Source organism: Hibiscus syriacus, unplaced genomic scaffold (genome assembly GCF_006381635.1).
Source record: "Hibiscus syriacus cultivar Baekdansim isolate YM2019G1 unplaced genomic scaffold, ASM638163v2 tig00110472_pilon, whole genome shotgun sequence".
In the NCBI taxonomy this organism is placed as follows: Eukaryota; Viridiplantae; Streptophyta; class Magnoliopsida; order Malvales; family Malvaceae; genus Hibiscus; species Hibiscus syriacus.
The window spans coordinates 85,100-103,015 of record NW_024062752.1 but is presented as its reverse complement, the minus strand read 5'-3'; the positions used below and the strand labels follow the sequence as shown (position 1 = coordinate 103,015).

The 17,916-nt window shown below is 32.5% G+C and overlaps 3 protein-coding genes across 3 annotated transcripts; all 3 read left to right on the top strand.

The window, feature by feature from the left end:
• Positions 1-3,735: 3,735 nt before the first annotated feature.
• Positions 3,736-8,478, top strand: LOC120127819 (kinesin-like protein KIN-14N). Its single transcript, XM_039145634.1, has 16 exons — positions 3,736-4,008; positions 4,476-4,727; positions 4,810-4,954; positions 5,044-5,153; positions 5,244-5,363; positions 5,477-5,680; positions 5,868-6,044; positions 6,121-6,195; positions 6,287-6,433; positions 6,507-6,645; positions 6,747-6,856; positions 6,974-7,344; positions 7,544-7,625; positions 7,743-7,847; positions 7,932-8,036; positions 8,157-8,478. The coding sequence occupies exons 1-16, from the start codon at positions 3,922-3,924 to the stop codon at positions 8,334-8,336; spliced, it is 2,409 nt and encodes an 802-aa protein (XP_039001565.1). The 5' UTR covers positions 3,736-3,921; the 3' UTR covers positions 8,337-8,478.
• Positions 8,479-13,123: 4,645 nt separating this feature from the next.
• On the top strand, positions 13,124-16,443 carry LOC120127821 (transcription factor ILR3-like). Its single transcript, XM_039145636.1, has 5 exons — positions 13,124-13,397; positions 14,861-14,923; positions 15,404-15,481; positions 15,565-15,727; positions 15,880-16,443. Exons 1-5 carry the CDS (start codon positions 13,258-13,260, stop codon positions 16,141-16,143), a joined length of 708 nt encoding a protein of 235 aa, XP_039001567.1. The 5' UTR covers positions 13,124-13,257; the 3' UTR covers positions 16,144-16,443.
• Positions 16,444-16,692: 249 nt separating this feature from the next.
• On the top strand, positions 16,693-17,744 carry LOC120127920. The gene is given in 1 exon segment (XM_039145735.1): positions 16,693-17,744. A coding segment is annotated over 1 exon segment (972 nt). The 5' UTR covers positions 16,693-16,755; the 3' UTR covers positions 17,728-17,744.
• The last annotated feature ends 172 nt before the right edge of the window (positions 17,745-17,916 follow it).

The following is a 17,916-nucleotide window of genomic DNA, read 5'->3' as shown; positions in this document are numbered from 1 at the left end:
TTCCCATTAAGATTTTGAATCGGATAGCTTATTGTCTTACCTGTGAAACTAAGCAAAAAGACCACAATTGATTGGTTTCAAAAAGACCAAGCTTATGCAGGGGCAAATACACGGTTTTATATTAAGGGGAGAACTTATAAATGTACACATAAAATTTTAAGAAATGCGAAAACAAATTTTTACTAAAGAATATAAAAATTTATCTGAAATATATAAAGTTTTAAAATTTTCGAGTGATGATTTTCCATGTAAAAAAAAACCCCGAAAACAAAGGATTTAATAAGCTGCAGTTATAAAATTATGACATATTTATTTGAAATACATGATGGTCCCATTATAATTTTGAGAAAAAATATGGATGCAATGATTTCTATACTAATATTTTTTTCTTATGTGAAAAATTATAACTTATCCGTATACTCAATTATATAAATTATTATTTTTTTAAAATGGTAGTACATTATTAAGCGAAGGGGAATCTGACAAATGGCGCCTTAGTCTTATAATGATTTGGTTAAACTACACTCCAAAGACCCTACAACTCAATACAAAGGTATTTATTTAATATTTTTGGACGGTTGGGAGTTATTAGATTCAATTATGTTAATAATCATTTTCCTATACATCAACTTTAATTCAGTTGATAAATATAAAATTAAATATATTTACACGTTCAATATATTTTAATTTACAAATTAATAAATATTCAAAAGATATTAAATAATACAATACGTTTTAGTTGGTATAACACCATCCAAAATTAGTTTCAATGATGGACATTCGGCGATTGGGTTATTTTCAATGTACTATTCCTATACCTTGAAAATAAAATAAAGTAATTAGATTAATCATCTGCCACGTGCTCAAAAAGGGCACCCCAGACACATTGGCCAGACATAACATCCAAGATTAAAATTGAGTTTACTTGATCTTTATTATCTTAATCAATTAATTAGTAAACACACAATTTTGTGGGATAAATTATTGATTAAGCCAAAGTACCGACGGACAAGAACCTTACATGGAAGACAAAAGAAAATGGTTTGCTATCAATACTTGAGAATTATTATAATAACTAAACTTGAGAATTAAATTTAAAAAAGCAATAATTTGAGGGGTTTTATAATAAATAAAAAATGTATTTTAATTAGGTGATCATCGACTTTAATTTCTTAGTGTACCAAACTATATATTACTTGGCAATTGTATATCAATTCCTTCACACCTAACGGATTAATTTATTTAGTTAATGTTTTTTTCCACTATGCATTTAATCAAGAAGCAAGAAGAAAAATAGAAATTTCCATGCTTAATAATACCTTGCATCATCTTCAAGTTAAAGCAGAAAATATCAGAGAAGAGTTCCTTTTTGCTTGGCAAAGAGGCAATTCCATACCATAAAGTCAAAATTCTACCTAAATTTAATATTAACTTATCAACTTTGCTCGCATGCAAAACCCTAGCTTTGTTGCTCTTGGTTTTCAGTTCATACACATCGTCAAACTTATTAAAAGCATTTGATTTCTACGTTGGAATTATATTGAAATTGACGAAAATAAATTTAAACTTGAGAAATTGATTAAAATAGATTTATAATTTATTATTATTACAAATAATTACAAATAATTTCTCTTAATATTTAATCTTAATTGTATATATATATATATATATTATTTTCATGGAAAGTGAGTTAATGCAACACGCTTGATATAAAAAAGAAAAGACATGGCTGAAGAAGAAGCCTCCTCTAAGAAGACAAATAAAAAAGAAGTTGAAAGGACCACTGGAATTACTCTATATACCAACTTCTTAAAGGGATATGCCAACCATCTTTACCCCATGGAAACTCTATTTTTTTAATTAAAATATTTTAATTTTAATTTTAAAATTTTGATAATTTTTTATAACCAAATTGTTAATGACAGTCATTTCTTTTCTTTTTCTTCAGGAAATCACCAACTACTTCCGTCGTCGTTAAATATATGTTAAAATACAATATTTTTACGGTTGAAAAATTAATATTTAATCAATGTGTGATTTGTAGTATTGAATCTCATATTGGTTAGATATATTTAAGCAGTTAGAAATCTAGTATTTAATCAACGTTGATTTGTTTTACTGAATCTCATATTGATTTTCTGAAATGCTCAAATATAGTTTTTTATCATATATTCTAAACACATACTATAATATAATCATTCATACTATTATATATATATATATATATCCCAAACCTCAATGAAATACTCTCAAATTTTAAACACATTATTTTATATTATAAATCTTTGAGACCATCCAACAATTATTTTCTTTTTTTTAATTATTACGTTATAATAATTCAATCATATATATATAAGCATATCTCTTTAGAATATTAGTTAATATTGTTATACCTAATCATGCATATAAGTGTAAATAAAGGAATCAATAATATAGGTTGGTAATTTATTTTAATTTTATTTGAAGTGGTCGTTGAAAAGCTTTATGCATAATTTTTGGTTGATACGTACAGTTAGGTCCCGATCACAACTAATTTTGTATCGTCCATTTTAGCTTAAGTCTTAGGTTTTCTATTACCCTGTTTTTACCAGCAACCAACTCACAAAAATGTTATTTAACTTTTTAAATTTATTTATTATTATATTATTATTTTCTATAATTTTATTAAAAATATATTAATAAAATTATGAAGAAAAAATAATCGGAAACCGCCAATCGATCTGAAAAAGTCACAAACATATAAATTACATATCGAAATTCATAGAAATTATGTCCAAATAGAAGTAATACATACACCACGTGATATAGGCACAATGGCACATTTGAAAACAAATTTACGACACACAATTTTTGTATTTATTTATTTATTTATTAAATTTATGTGAATTTTCATTTTGATCTTATTTTTTCTTCTTATTTTAGTTCTTATTTTTTGTCAGTTTTGATTTTCTAATTAAAAATAAATCAAAATAACTAACAACGGTTAATAATTTTATTAAAATCCGCTGACGACTTTAAAAATCAATGTATATTACATCTTAAATCCCTCAATAACATTTTTAAGATTCAGTATATTTCTATAATTTTGCGGTGCATTTATTTAAAATTTTTAAGCGGACTTTTTCATAATCTCAAACCTATCAATATCATAATGTAATCTGACGATTCTAGCTCAATGACAATAGCAATAAAACTTTGCATAGAAAGGGTAATATCGTCATAGAATGCCAAAAGAGATTCAAACACCGTGCAAAATTCCGCGAGATCGCTCACTTTTAAAAATAGGATAAACTACACAAATAGTCACTAATATTTGAGTATGTTTTAACTTTCTCCAGTGAAGTTTTAAAAGTAATGAATTGATCACCAACATTATCGATTTGTAGAAAATCAGCCACTTGAAATTAACACCCTTTAATGTGTTTATTTCCATTTTTTATACAACACAGTAATGGGTGTTAACATTGAATGTCCATTTTGTTGCAATCGATAATAGTAGTGACCAGTTTGTTACTTTTAAACTTTAATGAGGAAAACGAAAACTTATTCAAACATTATTGACCATTTTTGTAGTTTACCCTTAAAAATATTCAAATCCCAACGGTAATAAAGTCCAAAACCAAAATCTTATTTTTTAAACAAAAATCATTTTTTTACCAACAAAACTAAAAACTTCATTTGAAAAAGACATTTTTATGAAGATTAAAATTAAATTTAAGAATTTTTATTGATTTCACGAGTGTCTTTTGTTTGATCATATTCCATCATCCTATTGCTTGTAAAAGCAACGGCTGTGATTCACTATTGGTAGCTTTGAGTGCAATTCATGGCCCCACTTTACTAGACCCAAAATTTACTATCCTCCCTCCCAACCCCAACATCTCACAGCTTCACTTTCTCTCTCCACTTCCTTCTTCAAAAATGGGTTCGGATGACCAGGACAAACCTCCGTTTCAACATAATACTGCTCTCACAACTACTTCCAATACCACCCCAAGCCCTTTTAAAGCAAGTTTCTTTCTTTTTGGTTTTGAATTTTTTTTTCTCATGTATTTGAATTATTGAAAGTTGTGTACTTTTCATAAATGTTTTTTTTATAAAGGTTCAATCATCATGTTCTTGTTAATGTGTAAGTTTTGTTTTTCAATTTGGATTCAAAAGGGGATTTTTTTTTGTTAAGGATTCAATCTTCATGATTTTCCTGTTCCTGGGTATCATTTGTTTTTCATTCTGGGGTTTAGTATTATTTTTAAATATTTTTATGTTTTTTTCCTTTCATTTTCTGTAATGTATTAAATCTACATGGGGTGTTTGTTAATTGTTAGTAAATACCTTTTTCTCGTCTTTGGGGTTTAGATTGGCTTCTTGTCCCAATTTTTTTGGAAGTTTCCATTTTTGTAGCTCAATTACTTCCTGCTGCTTTTAGATATTTTCCTTTTCTGGGTGTAAAGTTGCAAATTTTATTGGATTTTCAGAAGAAATACGTTGCTGATGTTGTGAGTGAAGATAAGGGACAAAGGCTTGGATTCGAGAAAATGGTTGGCACTGCAAATAATGGTCGGCTTCGGCTAGCTTTCTCGCTCGTAAATGGCTCCCAAGACCTTGGCTCCGATAGTGCGCCTCCGAGTAATGCAGGTTCGGAATGTGGTGGAATTGAGTTCTCAAGAGAGGATGTGGAAGCACTAATGAATGAGAAAATGAAATACAAGAACAAATTTAACTATAAGGTGAGTGTTTTTTCAGCTCTAAATTTTTGGTAGTTTAGTTGGAATTAGCTTAGATCTTCGCTCATTTAGGTCGGTTATTCAGGAGAGATGCGAGAATATGATGGAGTATATAAAGAGGCTTAGGCTTTGCATTAAATGGTTCCAAGAACTCGAGGGAGAATATGCGTTTGAACAAGAGAAATTAAGGAGTGCTTTGGAATTGACCGAGAGAAGATGTTGTGAAATTGGTATGTTCGATTCATTCGCTTTGTTCTACATGATTTATAATTGTATTGATTGATTCCCTTTTGATGTGAAATAACATATTTTATTGTAGAGGTGGCTCTGAACAACAAGGATGAAGAGCTTAATTTGATTATTTTGGAGCTTCGAAAAAGCTTGGCTTCCTTACAAGATAAGCTCGCAAAAGAAGAATCAGAGAAGAAGGTAAGAATGGCGCCTCAGGATTTTTGTATATATTTATTTTAACGTGTTTCAAAATGAAAAGTGATTAGTTCTTTTGAATATGACAATCAGGCTGCAGTGGATTCACTCACAAAAGAAAAAGAAGCTCGAACTAGTATTGAAAGGTCGCAAGCTTCTCTTTCGGAAGAGCTCGAGAAAGTTCAAGGCGAGCTTGATGGTGCAAATCAAAGGGTAAATATAAAAGTCAAAGTTTAATCTTATCAAAGCACCTTGGTTTTCCTTGTTGCTGCATTTGCATTATGGATTTTTACTTTGTTAACTCATTGGATTCTTGAACAATGCAGATAGCATCGATTAATGATATGTACAAGCTACTACAAGAGTACAACTCGAGTCTACAGTTATACAACAGTAAACTCCAGACAGACCTTGATTCAGCTCACGAAACCATTAAGCGTGGAGAGAAAGAGAGATCAACCATAGTTGAGACTCTTCACACCTTAAGGGGTCAACATAAATCATTGCAAGATCAACTCCTTTCATCTATAGTGAGTTTCCATGCATGGGAATGAAAACTTTTTTGTTACATACTTTTAACATGTATAGTGATCTGACCTTTTTATGGCATTTTTAGCACAGTGCTTGATTGTTAGTTGTCGGAGTTTATACAGCTTAAAAGAAGCTTGAATATTGACGAATCGATTATTGGTGCCTTATCTTCTTTCTTTGGGTTAGGCTTCCCAAGAAGATGTTATGAAGCAGAAAGATTCTTTGCTGAATGAAGTTGCATGTCTTAGAATGGAGCTACACCAGACCAAAGAAGATCGTGAACACTATCAACAGCAAGTGCAAAGTCTAACAGCTGATGTATCGAAATACAAGGAGTTGGCTGCCAACTCAAGCGAATTAGAGGTTACGTTTTTCTTTCTGTTTACTTTGTTTTCCAACTAGACATGAATATATTCTGATACATGTGTATCTTTTACAGGAAAAATGCTCGTCACAAGGTAATCAAATACAAATTTTGCATGACCAACTAGCAGTTGCAGAGAGGAAATTACAGGTCATTTAATTTACTTTTGAGAAAACTCTTTATAACATTATAGTCTGTTTATTTCCTATCATAATTAATCTTGAATCTTTCCCAATTTTAGGTGTCTGATATGTCTGCATTCGAGACAAGAAATGAATTCGAAGAGCAAAAGAAACTCATAAAGGAGTTACAAAACCGCTTGGAAGATGCAGAATATAAGCTCATAGAAGGGGAGAAGCTGCGTAAGAAGTTGCATAATACAATATTGGTAATGTTCTAAACTATAACATTTTTAATAATACAACAAATATGTTCTCTAACGACTAGTTTTTCGGTTGTAGGAATTGAAAGGGAACATCCGTGTATTTTGTAGAGTGCGACCTCAGTTACCTGATGACAGTTTGAGTAATCAGGGGAAGGTTTTCTCTTATCCCACATCAATGGAATATCTGGGACGCGGCATTGACATGACACAAAACGGTATTTAAATTATAAAACTATATTAGAGAATGCTATTTAATTTCATCAGCTTGGTTTTGTTTTGATCATTAAAAGCTCATTTATGTTTGTCTGTTTATCAGGGCAGAAGCATTCTTTCACTTTTGACAAAGTATTTATGCCTGATACGTCGCAAGAGGAAGTTTTTGTAGAAATATCGCAACTTGTCCAAAGTGCTCTTGATGGTTATAAGGTTATTATTATTTGTATATGTAAATATTGTAAGGGCTTTCCTAGATACAATAATGTGATCATGGTAGTATCATCAATGCTTAATTGTTCTTTCTGCATCTGTTTAATCTTTCTACAGGTTTGTATTTTTGCCTATGGGCAAACAGGTTCGGGTAAAACCTATACCATGATGGGAAAACCGGTTTCACCAGATGAGAAGGGATTAATACCACGTTCGCTAGAACAAATATTTCAAACTAAGCAAGCTCTTCAACCACAAGGCTGGAGATACAAAATGCAGGTCTCGATGTTAGAAATCTACAATGAAACCATTCGTGATTTGTTATCACCAATCAGGGATTCATCACGAATCGAAAATGGTTCTGCTGGAAAACAATATACAATTAAACATGATGCAAATGGAAACACACAAGTTTCAGATCTTACTATTGTGGATGTTCATAGTAGCAGAGAGGTCGCCTATCTTTTAGACAGAGCTGCTCATAGCAGGTATACGCTTTAGTGTATGCATAAACACATAAGAACCATGCACTCATATGTACACACAACTGTTTTTATGACATTTTTGAAAAATAAAAGAATGATATAACCTTTTTTATTCGGTTAGAAAAGGTGACATGAGAAATATTAGAATTCTTTCTACCGGTGATAATCATGGATTGATGAAGTTTGTGCTTGTCTCATTCAGATCTGTCGGGAAAACTCACATGAACGAACAATCATCAAGAAGTCATTTTGTTTTCACTATGCGAATAACTGGTGTTAATGAGGTACAAGTGCTGATTTTGTTATAATCCATGCAAATATAAAGCTGCTTTGCTCTCAATCATTTGTTCCAGGGGTCTAGGGAAGGTTGTGGTTTTAACCATGTTCCTCTTGTCCACCAGAGTACTGAACAACAAGTACAAGGTGTTTTGAATCTAATCGATCTCGCTGGAAGTGAGCGTCTTTCCAAGAGTGGCTCAACAGGGGACCGGCTAAAAGAGACTCAAGTATTTTAACAACGCTTATTATTATTTCTCTCCTAGATTATTTCCTTCTCGTTTTTTTTACTTCTTTTTTCTGATTTTATTCAGGCAATTAATAAAAGTCTATCATCTTTAGCCGATGTTATATTCGCATTGGCAAAAAAGGAGGATCACGTACCGTTTAGGAACTCGAAGCTCACTTATCTTCTTCAGGTGAATCTATATACACATGCAGTTCTTTGCCTATGGAAAACATGGTGTTCATGTGTCCATGATACAACATATAGTAAAGTCTTTATCTGACATTTTCCTTAATCCCATGGTTAACCACAGCCATGTCTGGGAGGAGATTCGAAGACTCTGATGTTTGTAAATATATCTCCGGAGCCGTCCTCGGCAGGTGAATCCCTCTGCTCGTTGCGTTTCGCAGCCAGGGTTAATGCTTGCGAGATAGGGACTCCTCGACGACAACTCAATATGAGGGCTTCGGATTCTCGTTTGAGCTATGGCTGATCATGTTTTTTGTTGCTGCTTTACCTGAATCTATATTTTACTAGTAGATTGAAAAAACGAGAGTGGTTCTAACATAAGAGCGGGGTGTAATCTGTATAGGTGGTCACTGCACTTGTATTTTATGCTGTGCTGTATTACTTTATTTCTTCAGCATTTCCATATATGGAGTTAAATACAAAATTGAGATCACAATATTTATTGTTCTCCTTTCAACTTTTATGCTGGAATGAGAGACTTTGTTTGTACAAGTGGTGTCCATCTTGCCACTTCTTTCTTTTTAGTGTTTGGACCTTGTGATTCTTGGGCTTTAGGTCTTATTTACTACTCATTTATATTTTTTAATAGGGTAAACTACACATTTAGTTTCTAGATTATTATTTTTGTTTCGATTTGGTACCCAAGCTTTGATTTTTCAAAATTATATCTAACGTTTAGTTTACGTTTCATTTTGGTACCCTGCAATTAACAACTTAATAATTATGTTGACATGTCACCATAAGTAATACCATGTCATCATTGAAAAAACTAAAAAAATGGTATGTCATCAGTTCCGTTAATTTTGAACGGTATGTACTAAATTAAAACCTAAACTAAAAGTTATGTATAATTTTAAAAAATAAAGTTAAAGTACCAAAATGAAACAAAAATAATGCTTTAAGTACTAAATATGTAGTTTACCTTTTGTAATAAATATATAAATGTTATATCCAAATATAAATAAGAAAAGGAAAATGTTTTTTAAAGATATCACTAATTTTATTCAAAATAGGAAATATCCTCAATTACAATAAACATTTATAATTATAATAGTAAATTAAGCACATAATTAGAACAATTACTATAATCATTGAAATAAAACTAGCAACTTAAAGATCACATAGGGGATTAAGCTACTTAAAGACACCGACAAACCGTAAATTAGAATCGAACACGTGAAAAGCTATCCATAAACGCATAACGAGTATCCAAATCCAATCCAAAGGTCAAAATAGGGAAGATCAACAATACATCAGATAAGCATCATATTGATTAGTCGTAACGATATCTAACAACCCTTAAAAAATGAATGAAAATAACGATCAAACGATCGAAAAACGTGCTAAAAGACAGAAGAAAATGCCATAAAGACAGAGAAAAACGTGTTATACAAGCATACTTATTAAAAAAAAAAAAAAGAGAAAATAAAAAGACAATAAAAATATCGAGAATTGACAACTAATATTAAAATTTGTACTGTCGCAATTAAAAGAAAAAAAGACGAATGGTTTACAAATGATAGAAAATTAGGAGCGAAAACTAGTTTAAAAGAATTTTATAACCATATAACTTTTTAACCAAGCAAAATTATTTATATACATGTAAAATTTAAATTTATATTTATAAGTAAATATTTAATATATTATTATTGAATCAAATGATAGTATTATTAAAAAATAAAATTAATTTTAATATATTATAATAATATATTATTACTGTAACACCCACAACCCGTACCCGACCCAGATACGAATCCGATGTGTCACATTAACATTTCAAAACATTTACTTGTACAAAATAGTGAACAATTTTAAATCTTTTACTAATATTAAGAAAATACGATAATATACTGTTGAATTATGTTTCGTTATAACAAATTTAAGTCATAAAAATGTTTTTATGAACAGTACTATACTGTATGAATAGTATTGATACTGTGCAAATAGTTCCGTGAACAGTAATGAACAGTACTAGGGATGGCAACGGACCGGGTTCGGGCCGGGTATTGGTCCCCCCGTCCCCGTTTAAAAAACCGGTACTCGTCCCCGTTTAAAAAATCGTGGGGATTTAAACGGGGATCCCCGTCGGGTAATCGGGGAAAACCGCGGGAAAACGGGTATCCTCGTTTAGTATAAACGGTTATTTAAACGGGTATTGAGCCGAGTATTGGGTCGGGTATTGGGTCGGTATTGGGCCGGGTATATATATATATATTTAAATTAAATATATATTTTTTATTTAAATTAAATTTATTAATATTATATATATATAAATAATTATTTTTAATATTTATCGGGGCGGGTAATCGGGGCGGGTAATCGGGTAATTGGGGCGGGGATTACCAAACCCGTCCCCGTTTAAAATAAATGGGTTTTTCCCATCCTCGTCCCCGTTTATCATCCCCGAACCCGACCCGTTTAATTCGGTTTTCAGTTTTCCCCGTCGAGTTCGGGTTTTTTTGCCATCCCTAAACAGTACCGATGCTAAAAATTTTTCAAAATGCTACAGGGGTATCGATACTATGCTACAGTGTACCGATATCTTGCTACAGCAATTATGGTTAACATATATAAAACTCATAAAAATTTAACATTTTATCACTATAAAATTATCATACATATATACGTTTAAAACATTACAAAACTCAATCATATGATTTTACAAAACAAATTAGAACATATCGAATTCAAACCTTTATTTACGTGTCAACCACAATCAGTATTACAAAATACAAAATATTCATTTATTTTCTAATATGATCTTTGGAAAGGAGAAACTGACCTGTATTGCACAACTTTTATCAATTTTCCTCTTCTCAGAACCTACGTGTGAAACAATCACACGCTAAGTCGTTGACTTAGTGAGGCATAAATAAAATTATGATATAACTGTAAATTATACAATGCATGAACATTTAATACTACCATATCATACCAAAGCATATAATGTAAATTCTAAATCACACCAATGCATAAACCATTACCAATCTCATATCATATACAAACACATATCATCTCATATAACAAATAGACCTATGTAATTATATTATTATCTTCATTTTATTATCCTATGACCCTAAACTTATTATTTATGCACGTCATATATCGCAAACACCATTTCACAAAGGAACACATAATATCATATCAAGTTCTAATTATCTTTAAAGCCCATGTATACTGATGAGAACTTAAGGTATGTGATTACATATAGGTTATGCACTATGCTGTCACCGCAACTCGTATATGTTCCGAAGAACATAGGCAATCCTGTTCATATGTCCCGATAGACATAGGTAACCATCGACTCTTGGCATGCCAACTATACCACTAGCTCTCATATCACATAACATAGACATTATCATTTATAACAATTTATATCACTTGTTCTTTCTCTTCTGTCACATACCACATGTATATGTAAACATATATCTCATATCATATAACATGTATCACAAGTGCATGTAATCACATATTACATGTAATACGTAGATCGTTTCATATGGCTTATATATCATTTCTCATTTGTTCATGTACGTATGTCATATCTTGTTCACATATATTCATATATACATTACATAGCACATAAAATAACATATCATACATATCACATAGTTGATATCATAATTTTCATATATTCATAGTTCAGTATCACATATCGCATATAATAACATATGACACCTATACACATTTCCATATACTCATGCACACATAAGAATCACATAACATTTTATAAGTTATTCCATACCATAATAACTCTGTCATTGGCTTATCGCAAGCCAATGTTTGATTAATAACATAAGTACAAATTAAATTGCACTCACCTTAGCCTTGCTTGCTTTGATTTGATCTTAATTCTTCAATTGTTCCAGAACTCGTTTAGGCTCTGTATCTACGAAATATAATTTCAAGACAATTATCAGAAGCCTAAACCTTATACTTCGATGTTATTAACTTAAATGAATTTAATAGACCAATATTCACTTTTTCCTTTAGGGGGTATCGATACACTCCTTAAGGTATCGATACCCTTATTGCATTTTGTGATTTTTCGTTCAAGAGGGTATCAGTACACATACTTAGGGTATCGATACACTCTACCCAAAACAAGTTTTTCACCCAAAAATCATCAACTCTTCACTGAATTTCCTCATACAAAACTCCTTTCATATCACCAAACTCAACTACAACTATTTTAACTAACTTCTATCGTTCCAACACTTTATTATCTACCATATTTCATCCAAATTCTTAAAGTTAAGAATCATACCCAAATTCCATGTTATTCAAACTTTGATTTAACACTTATAACTTCTTATCTACACCTATGACAAGTCAATTTCAGCTTCTAAATCCATTTATACATCTTATTCAAAATTCCACTTATCCACTTCTTATCTTTAATCCTTCATAACTTATAAATCTTTGAGTTTCTATGACCTTTTTCATCTCCATCATGTTTCCTATGTCTTCCTTAACCAAAACTATACTTGAATTTTAAGAATTAACCAAAAGAAATCAAACTCACCTAGGCTTGGGGCTTCACGGTTGGGAGAAGAAGAAGATGATGAGAAATATCTGAAAATTATGTTTCTCAAAACATTATCCATGTGGATTATAAAATAACCCCAAATAATATTTTATTCCATCCTTTGTTCAATGACCTTTTTGCCCCTTTCTTCTTCCTTCATTTGCTAATTCATCCTACACCATAGATTTCAATTAATTCCTTCAATTTTCAATTTATCTTATTTGGTCATTGAATTTTAAAATCTTATACTTTAATCACTAACCCGATATTGAGGACGGTACAATTACATAAAGTCATCAATATTATATGCTTATAATATGTAAAATATTAAATTAATAAAAAATATGTAAAATATTAATACATAAATTAATTTCTTTTATATGGATGCGAGTTTAATTTAATATTATTATAAATAATTTGATAGTGCATAGATTCCAATTGAACAGGCTCGCCACCTACTACCATTGCCCCAGATTTTCCACCCATTCCCCCGCCCCTTTTCCCGAGAAAATATAGAAAAAAGGACCAATTTTTTTAATATTTTCCTCTCTTCCCAAAGTGCACCCACCTTCTTCAAAGCCGGAAAAATCTAACAAAACGATTTAATCTTTCCGGCGTATATCGAAGTCGGCGGAGAATGGTGTCCCCTGAAAACTCCAATTATTGGTCTCACTTCGATTACACAACCTTGATCGACGATATCCCTGTCCCTGACGGACCTTATCCAGGTTTTTCTTGGTCTACGCAGCCAATCGACGCCCCTTCTAATGTTGTCGGGTACCCCCTAGAAAGTTCCTGCTTTTTCCTCTAATTTTCAATTAGGGTTTGAAGAATTGTTAATTTGACTGAGTGGCTTTGTCAAATTATTTTAATCATCTGTGTGATTTACTTTTGTTTTAATATGATTAGCTTTCATGGAATATTTTAATAAAGTTTCGATTTTGCTCCTGTTTTCATGGAAAAATTTATGAGATGCTTGTGTGGGTATATAGGGAGTAGATTTCTTTTAGTAGTAAATTATGTAAAATGGTCGGGTCTTTATCTTAAACTCGTGAACAAATTTAGTTTTCTTTTAGGGTTTACTATTGTCAGATTGTTATTTAAAAAGGTTATTAATATATATTTTTTGAAAAAAATTAGTGCATACAATTTATAAAGGTCATCTATTCTTCATCTTAGCCAAAGGCTGAGTCTCTGAACTTAGACAACGATGCACTATGTTTCAATCAACCTGTTAAATCTTGCATTTGTAATTTGTTTGTATGTTGTGATACTTGAAAAGATAGTTCTATAGTGGTTTTTGTATTTAATCTCCATTCATGTTCTCATGCATCATACATTCTACCACTTGCTTGTTTTGAAATTTGAAAACATTTTCTGTTTTAAACCCGAAATACAATTTTCATGAACCGGGTTTTGTGGTCAACTTCCTGATGTATTTTTTTTTAAATCAAAGCAATGTTATTATTGGAATTTGGAACAAAGTGCTTGAGTAAGAATGTTATATTAGCACGAACCAAGTTACCTACCTAAGTGGTTAAAGGATGATTGTTATCCCTAGAGGTCCCAGGCTCAAGTACCAGAGACTGCAAGGTTGTTTATACTTTCATTGTCAAATGGTAAAGAATCTTTAGAACAGATTCTACCTTATAATCACCCTAGATTAATAAAAAAAAATTGTTATTGACTAGGCTTCCCCCCCTTTTTTGCTGAACATGAGATTTTTTTATGTGCTTCTTGTGTCTTTGAGATATTCGTGGAACTAGAATTTTGATCCATTGGGAGGGTTGATTAACCTTTTGGAAAAGGTTAGTCGGTGCCTGATTATGGTCCTGGGTCAATTGTCAACGTCCCCGTGTGGCGTGTGCCTCTGTATTCGGTGCTTTATCCACCAGATGGTGAACTTTCGAATGAAAGAGAAACATTGGTTCTGGAATTGCTTATTTTGTAAGCAGACATCTCCATCATGATCTTTATGTGTTTTGGGGACTTTAATTGTGGCACATTAATAACTTTTATTCCAGTGTAGATCTTTCAATTCTTTGTTCGTTAAACCATGGCACTCGCATTATTGACAATTTAGATCCTCTTTCTTTTTCTTTTATTATTTTTTTCTTCTTTTGGGTGAGTTGGGGGGGGGGTTGTTATAACATTGCCTTGTACCTTTTCACATGGATTTTTTGTTGGTTTTTTTTCCTTCCTCCTATTTTCTTTATCGTCCATTTTTGATCTGTTCCTAGTGTGGAAAATGATGGCTCATTTGGAGATGCAGATGGTCTAAAGGAATCTGGTTCAAAGAAGAGGTAATGCTCTGCCTTTTCATGCCCTATATGATATAGTAAACAAAAAAAGGTAAAAAAAAATATGTATCACCCGTTCCACTTCCCCACTTATACAGTTATACCCTCATATTTGTGTTTAGAAAACTTTTTAGAACTGGTTTAATAGGTGGACACTTCTGTGTTGTGGGGCTTAAAATATTTTTATTGAAGGAATAGACAAAAAGAATAATATCTAGGGGCATTTACTTTTGAGAAGCTAAAGCATTTTCGTTTGTCTTAGCGTTTAATTGCTGCAAAACAATATAACTGCTCAAGTATGCAGCAATTCATGTCCTTTAATAAGATGATTTAGATGAAGAATCTTCTTGAATATCCCTTTTTGCATTATTTTTAACATAATTTATAATTATTCCTGATCTACAATTCTTTCAATTACAAAATAGAACTGACTTAAGTGTGATATCAGAGGAAATCTTATCTCTTATTCTGTTTCTGTTGCAGGGTTAGATCCGAATCATGCAATTCATCTAGCTCCAAAGCATGTAGGGAGAAGTTGCGTAGAGATAGGCTAAATGACAAGTATTTGAACCTCTCTTCTCTTCTTCTTCTTCTTTTTTGCTTTCTTTTCTGAGCATGAATGATCAACATTGTGTAAATAACAGGTTTATGGAGCTGGGTTCTATTCTGGAACCCGGAAGGCCTCCCAAAACCGATAAGTCTGCAATTTTGATTGATGCTGTCCGAATGGTGACCCAGTTACGAGGTGAAGCCCAGAAATTGAAGGATTCAAATTCAAGTCTCCAGGAAAGGATTAAAGAGTTGAAGGTGAGGTTGGTTTGAGTGTCTATTTTTGGGTGAAATAGTCAGAATCCTTAGCTTGCAATTTGGTATTTGGAAACTGCCGGTGTCTCTAAAATAATTAAACAAACATCGAAGTATACCCATTAATCGTATTAAACTGTATTTCCATATTTCAGGCTGAAAAGAATGAGCTTCGTGACGAAAAGCAGAGGCTGAAGGCAGAGAAGGAAAAGTTGGAGCAGCAACTCAAAGCAATGAACGCCCAACCTAGCTTCATGCCACCTGCAATCCCTGCTCCATTCACAGCAGCCCCAGGTCAAGCTCCTGGGAACAAGTTGGTTCCTTTCATTGGTTATCCTGGAGTTGCAATGTGGCAATTCATGCCGCCTGCAGCAGTTGATACCTCACAGGATCACATCCTCCGCCCTCCGGTTGCCTAAGCCGGCAACCAACAATGATTAGGGTTTGCATTTTGATGCAAACAAGGGTATATGAGTCATTTCATTGTTCTGGGTTGTTTTAGTTTTCACTGAAGTTCTTCTAACTGGCTTTGTTGGATGACTGACTGCAAATGTACTCCTAAGATTTGGTGCTGATAATTACATGTAAATCTATAATAAGTTCATCTGGCAAACTTTGTTTCTCTTTCTTATCTAGGTTATTAGGTACTCCTGGCTGCAAAATAATTTATTTTTGTGGTCAGTTTTTATAAATTAATTTTATTTTGCTTCTGCTAAGCATATGAATATCTAATTTAATCAGCTTTAATTATTGTGTTTTACAAAGCTTCATTCTTATTTATTGAAATATATTTTCAATAAAAGGATTCAAGATAAATAGTTTTATTCTTATTTTTGGTTAAGCTAGAACGTGTGTCAGTTGATCCAAGTGGGTTGATGGTATTCGGATTTGAAAATCCACTTCTTGATAATGTTTGATTTTCTTTTTTTTCTTGTAAGGCTGCAAAATGCCAACTCACCTCATCTTTTTGGACATCTTTCAACTACCTCTTTTCAAATCATCAATTCATCACTCAGCCAAAGCGTCCTCACATGGCTTCTAATTTTCTCAAATTCCATCTTCAAACCTCTAAAAACCAGACCTTATTCTCCCCCAAGAACCAAAATAATCATTGCCATCTATATTTCATCAACCCAAATGTCTCCCACAAGCACAAGTTCCCCTTCCCATCAATACATGCATCCCTTGTTTCCTCCACAACAGCACCCTCTTCCAGAGAACATGCAATCCTGCAAGCCAAAACATGTATTTCCACCTGCTTAAAGAAGCCTCTCAACAATCCCAAGCTAGTAGGCAAGCTCAAGAAGCTAAAACAACCCCGGTTTCAAGTCGAAATCCCACTCATCGATGACTCTCCATCGTCTCTGCCTCAATTAGCTCTCGACATCTTCAAAGACATGCCACTCAAAAGGAAAGGCTCATTAGCCGAGATTTTAGTTCTCTGGCCCGATGCTCGTTTAAAAGAAGTTGGAATCCAAGCTTTTGAATCGTGTTAATTGAGCCACATTGAACATATTGACTTACCTTCAGTTAACCAAAGTAACAGATTTTTGAGTCCTGCTGATGTTTCTGTCTTTTTGGCTCCTGAGCCATCTCAGCTTGCCCTTATAAAAGCAATATCCAATAGCTTTTATCCGAAGCCAGTGGTGATTTTCAATCCTAAATGGGGTTCTGAACAAGAGAGTGGCTTCGGTGATCTGAAAGGATTTGTGGGATCTTTTGAAGTGATTTATTCATTTATGGGATTAGAAGTTAAAGGTGTTTTGAGTAAAAGGAAAGGAATGGTTTTCAAGTGTGTTAGAGATGGAGTTCTGAGTGGGGAGCAATGGGCAGTTCTTGTGGAAGAAGATGGTGAATTGAATGTGGTTTCGAGGTTCAAATCACGACCAAGCATTGAGGAAGTTGAGAATGTGTTGTATAACTTGATGGCTATCAATTCACCTATTACCAAATCTGCCAAGTTCTTGAGAGGTTTGGTCTCTAATGTTACTGGAAAAAAATAAGTTCACTTTAAATTTTCAATCTGTTCAACATTTCCAATGCTGATATGCCATTTTTCCTTTTGTCATTTTATGAATGCTAATATTGTCAAATGGACTTATATCAAGTAGTTGGAGTTGCCTCGTAACCCAAAAGGCAGCAAGCTATTATACTTGGTGTTTGATGGTTGGATACCTGAACTTGATGTTTAT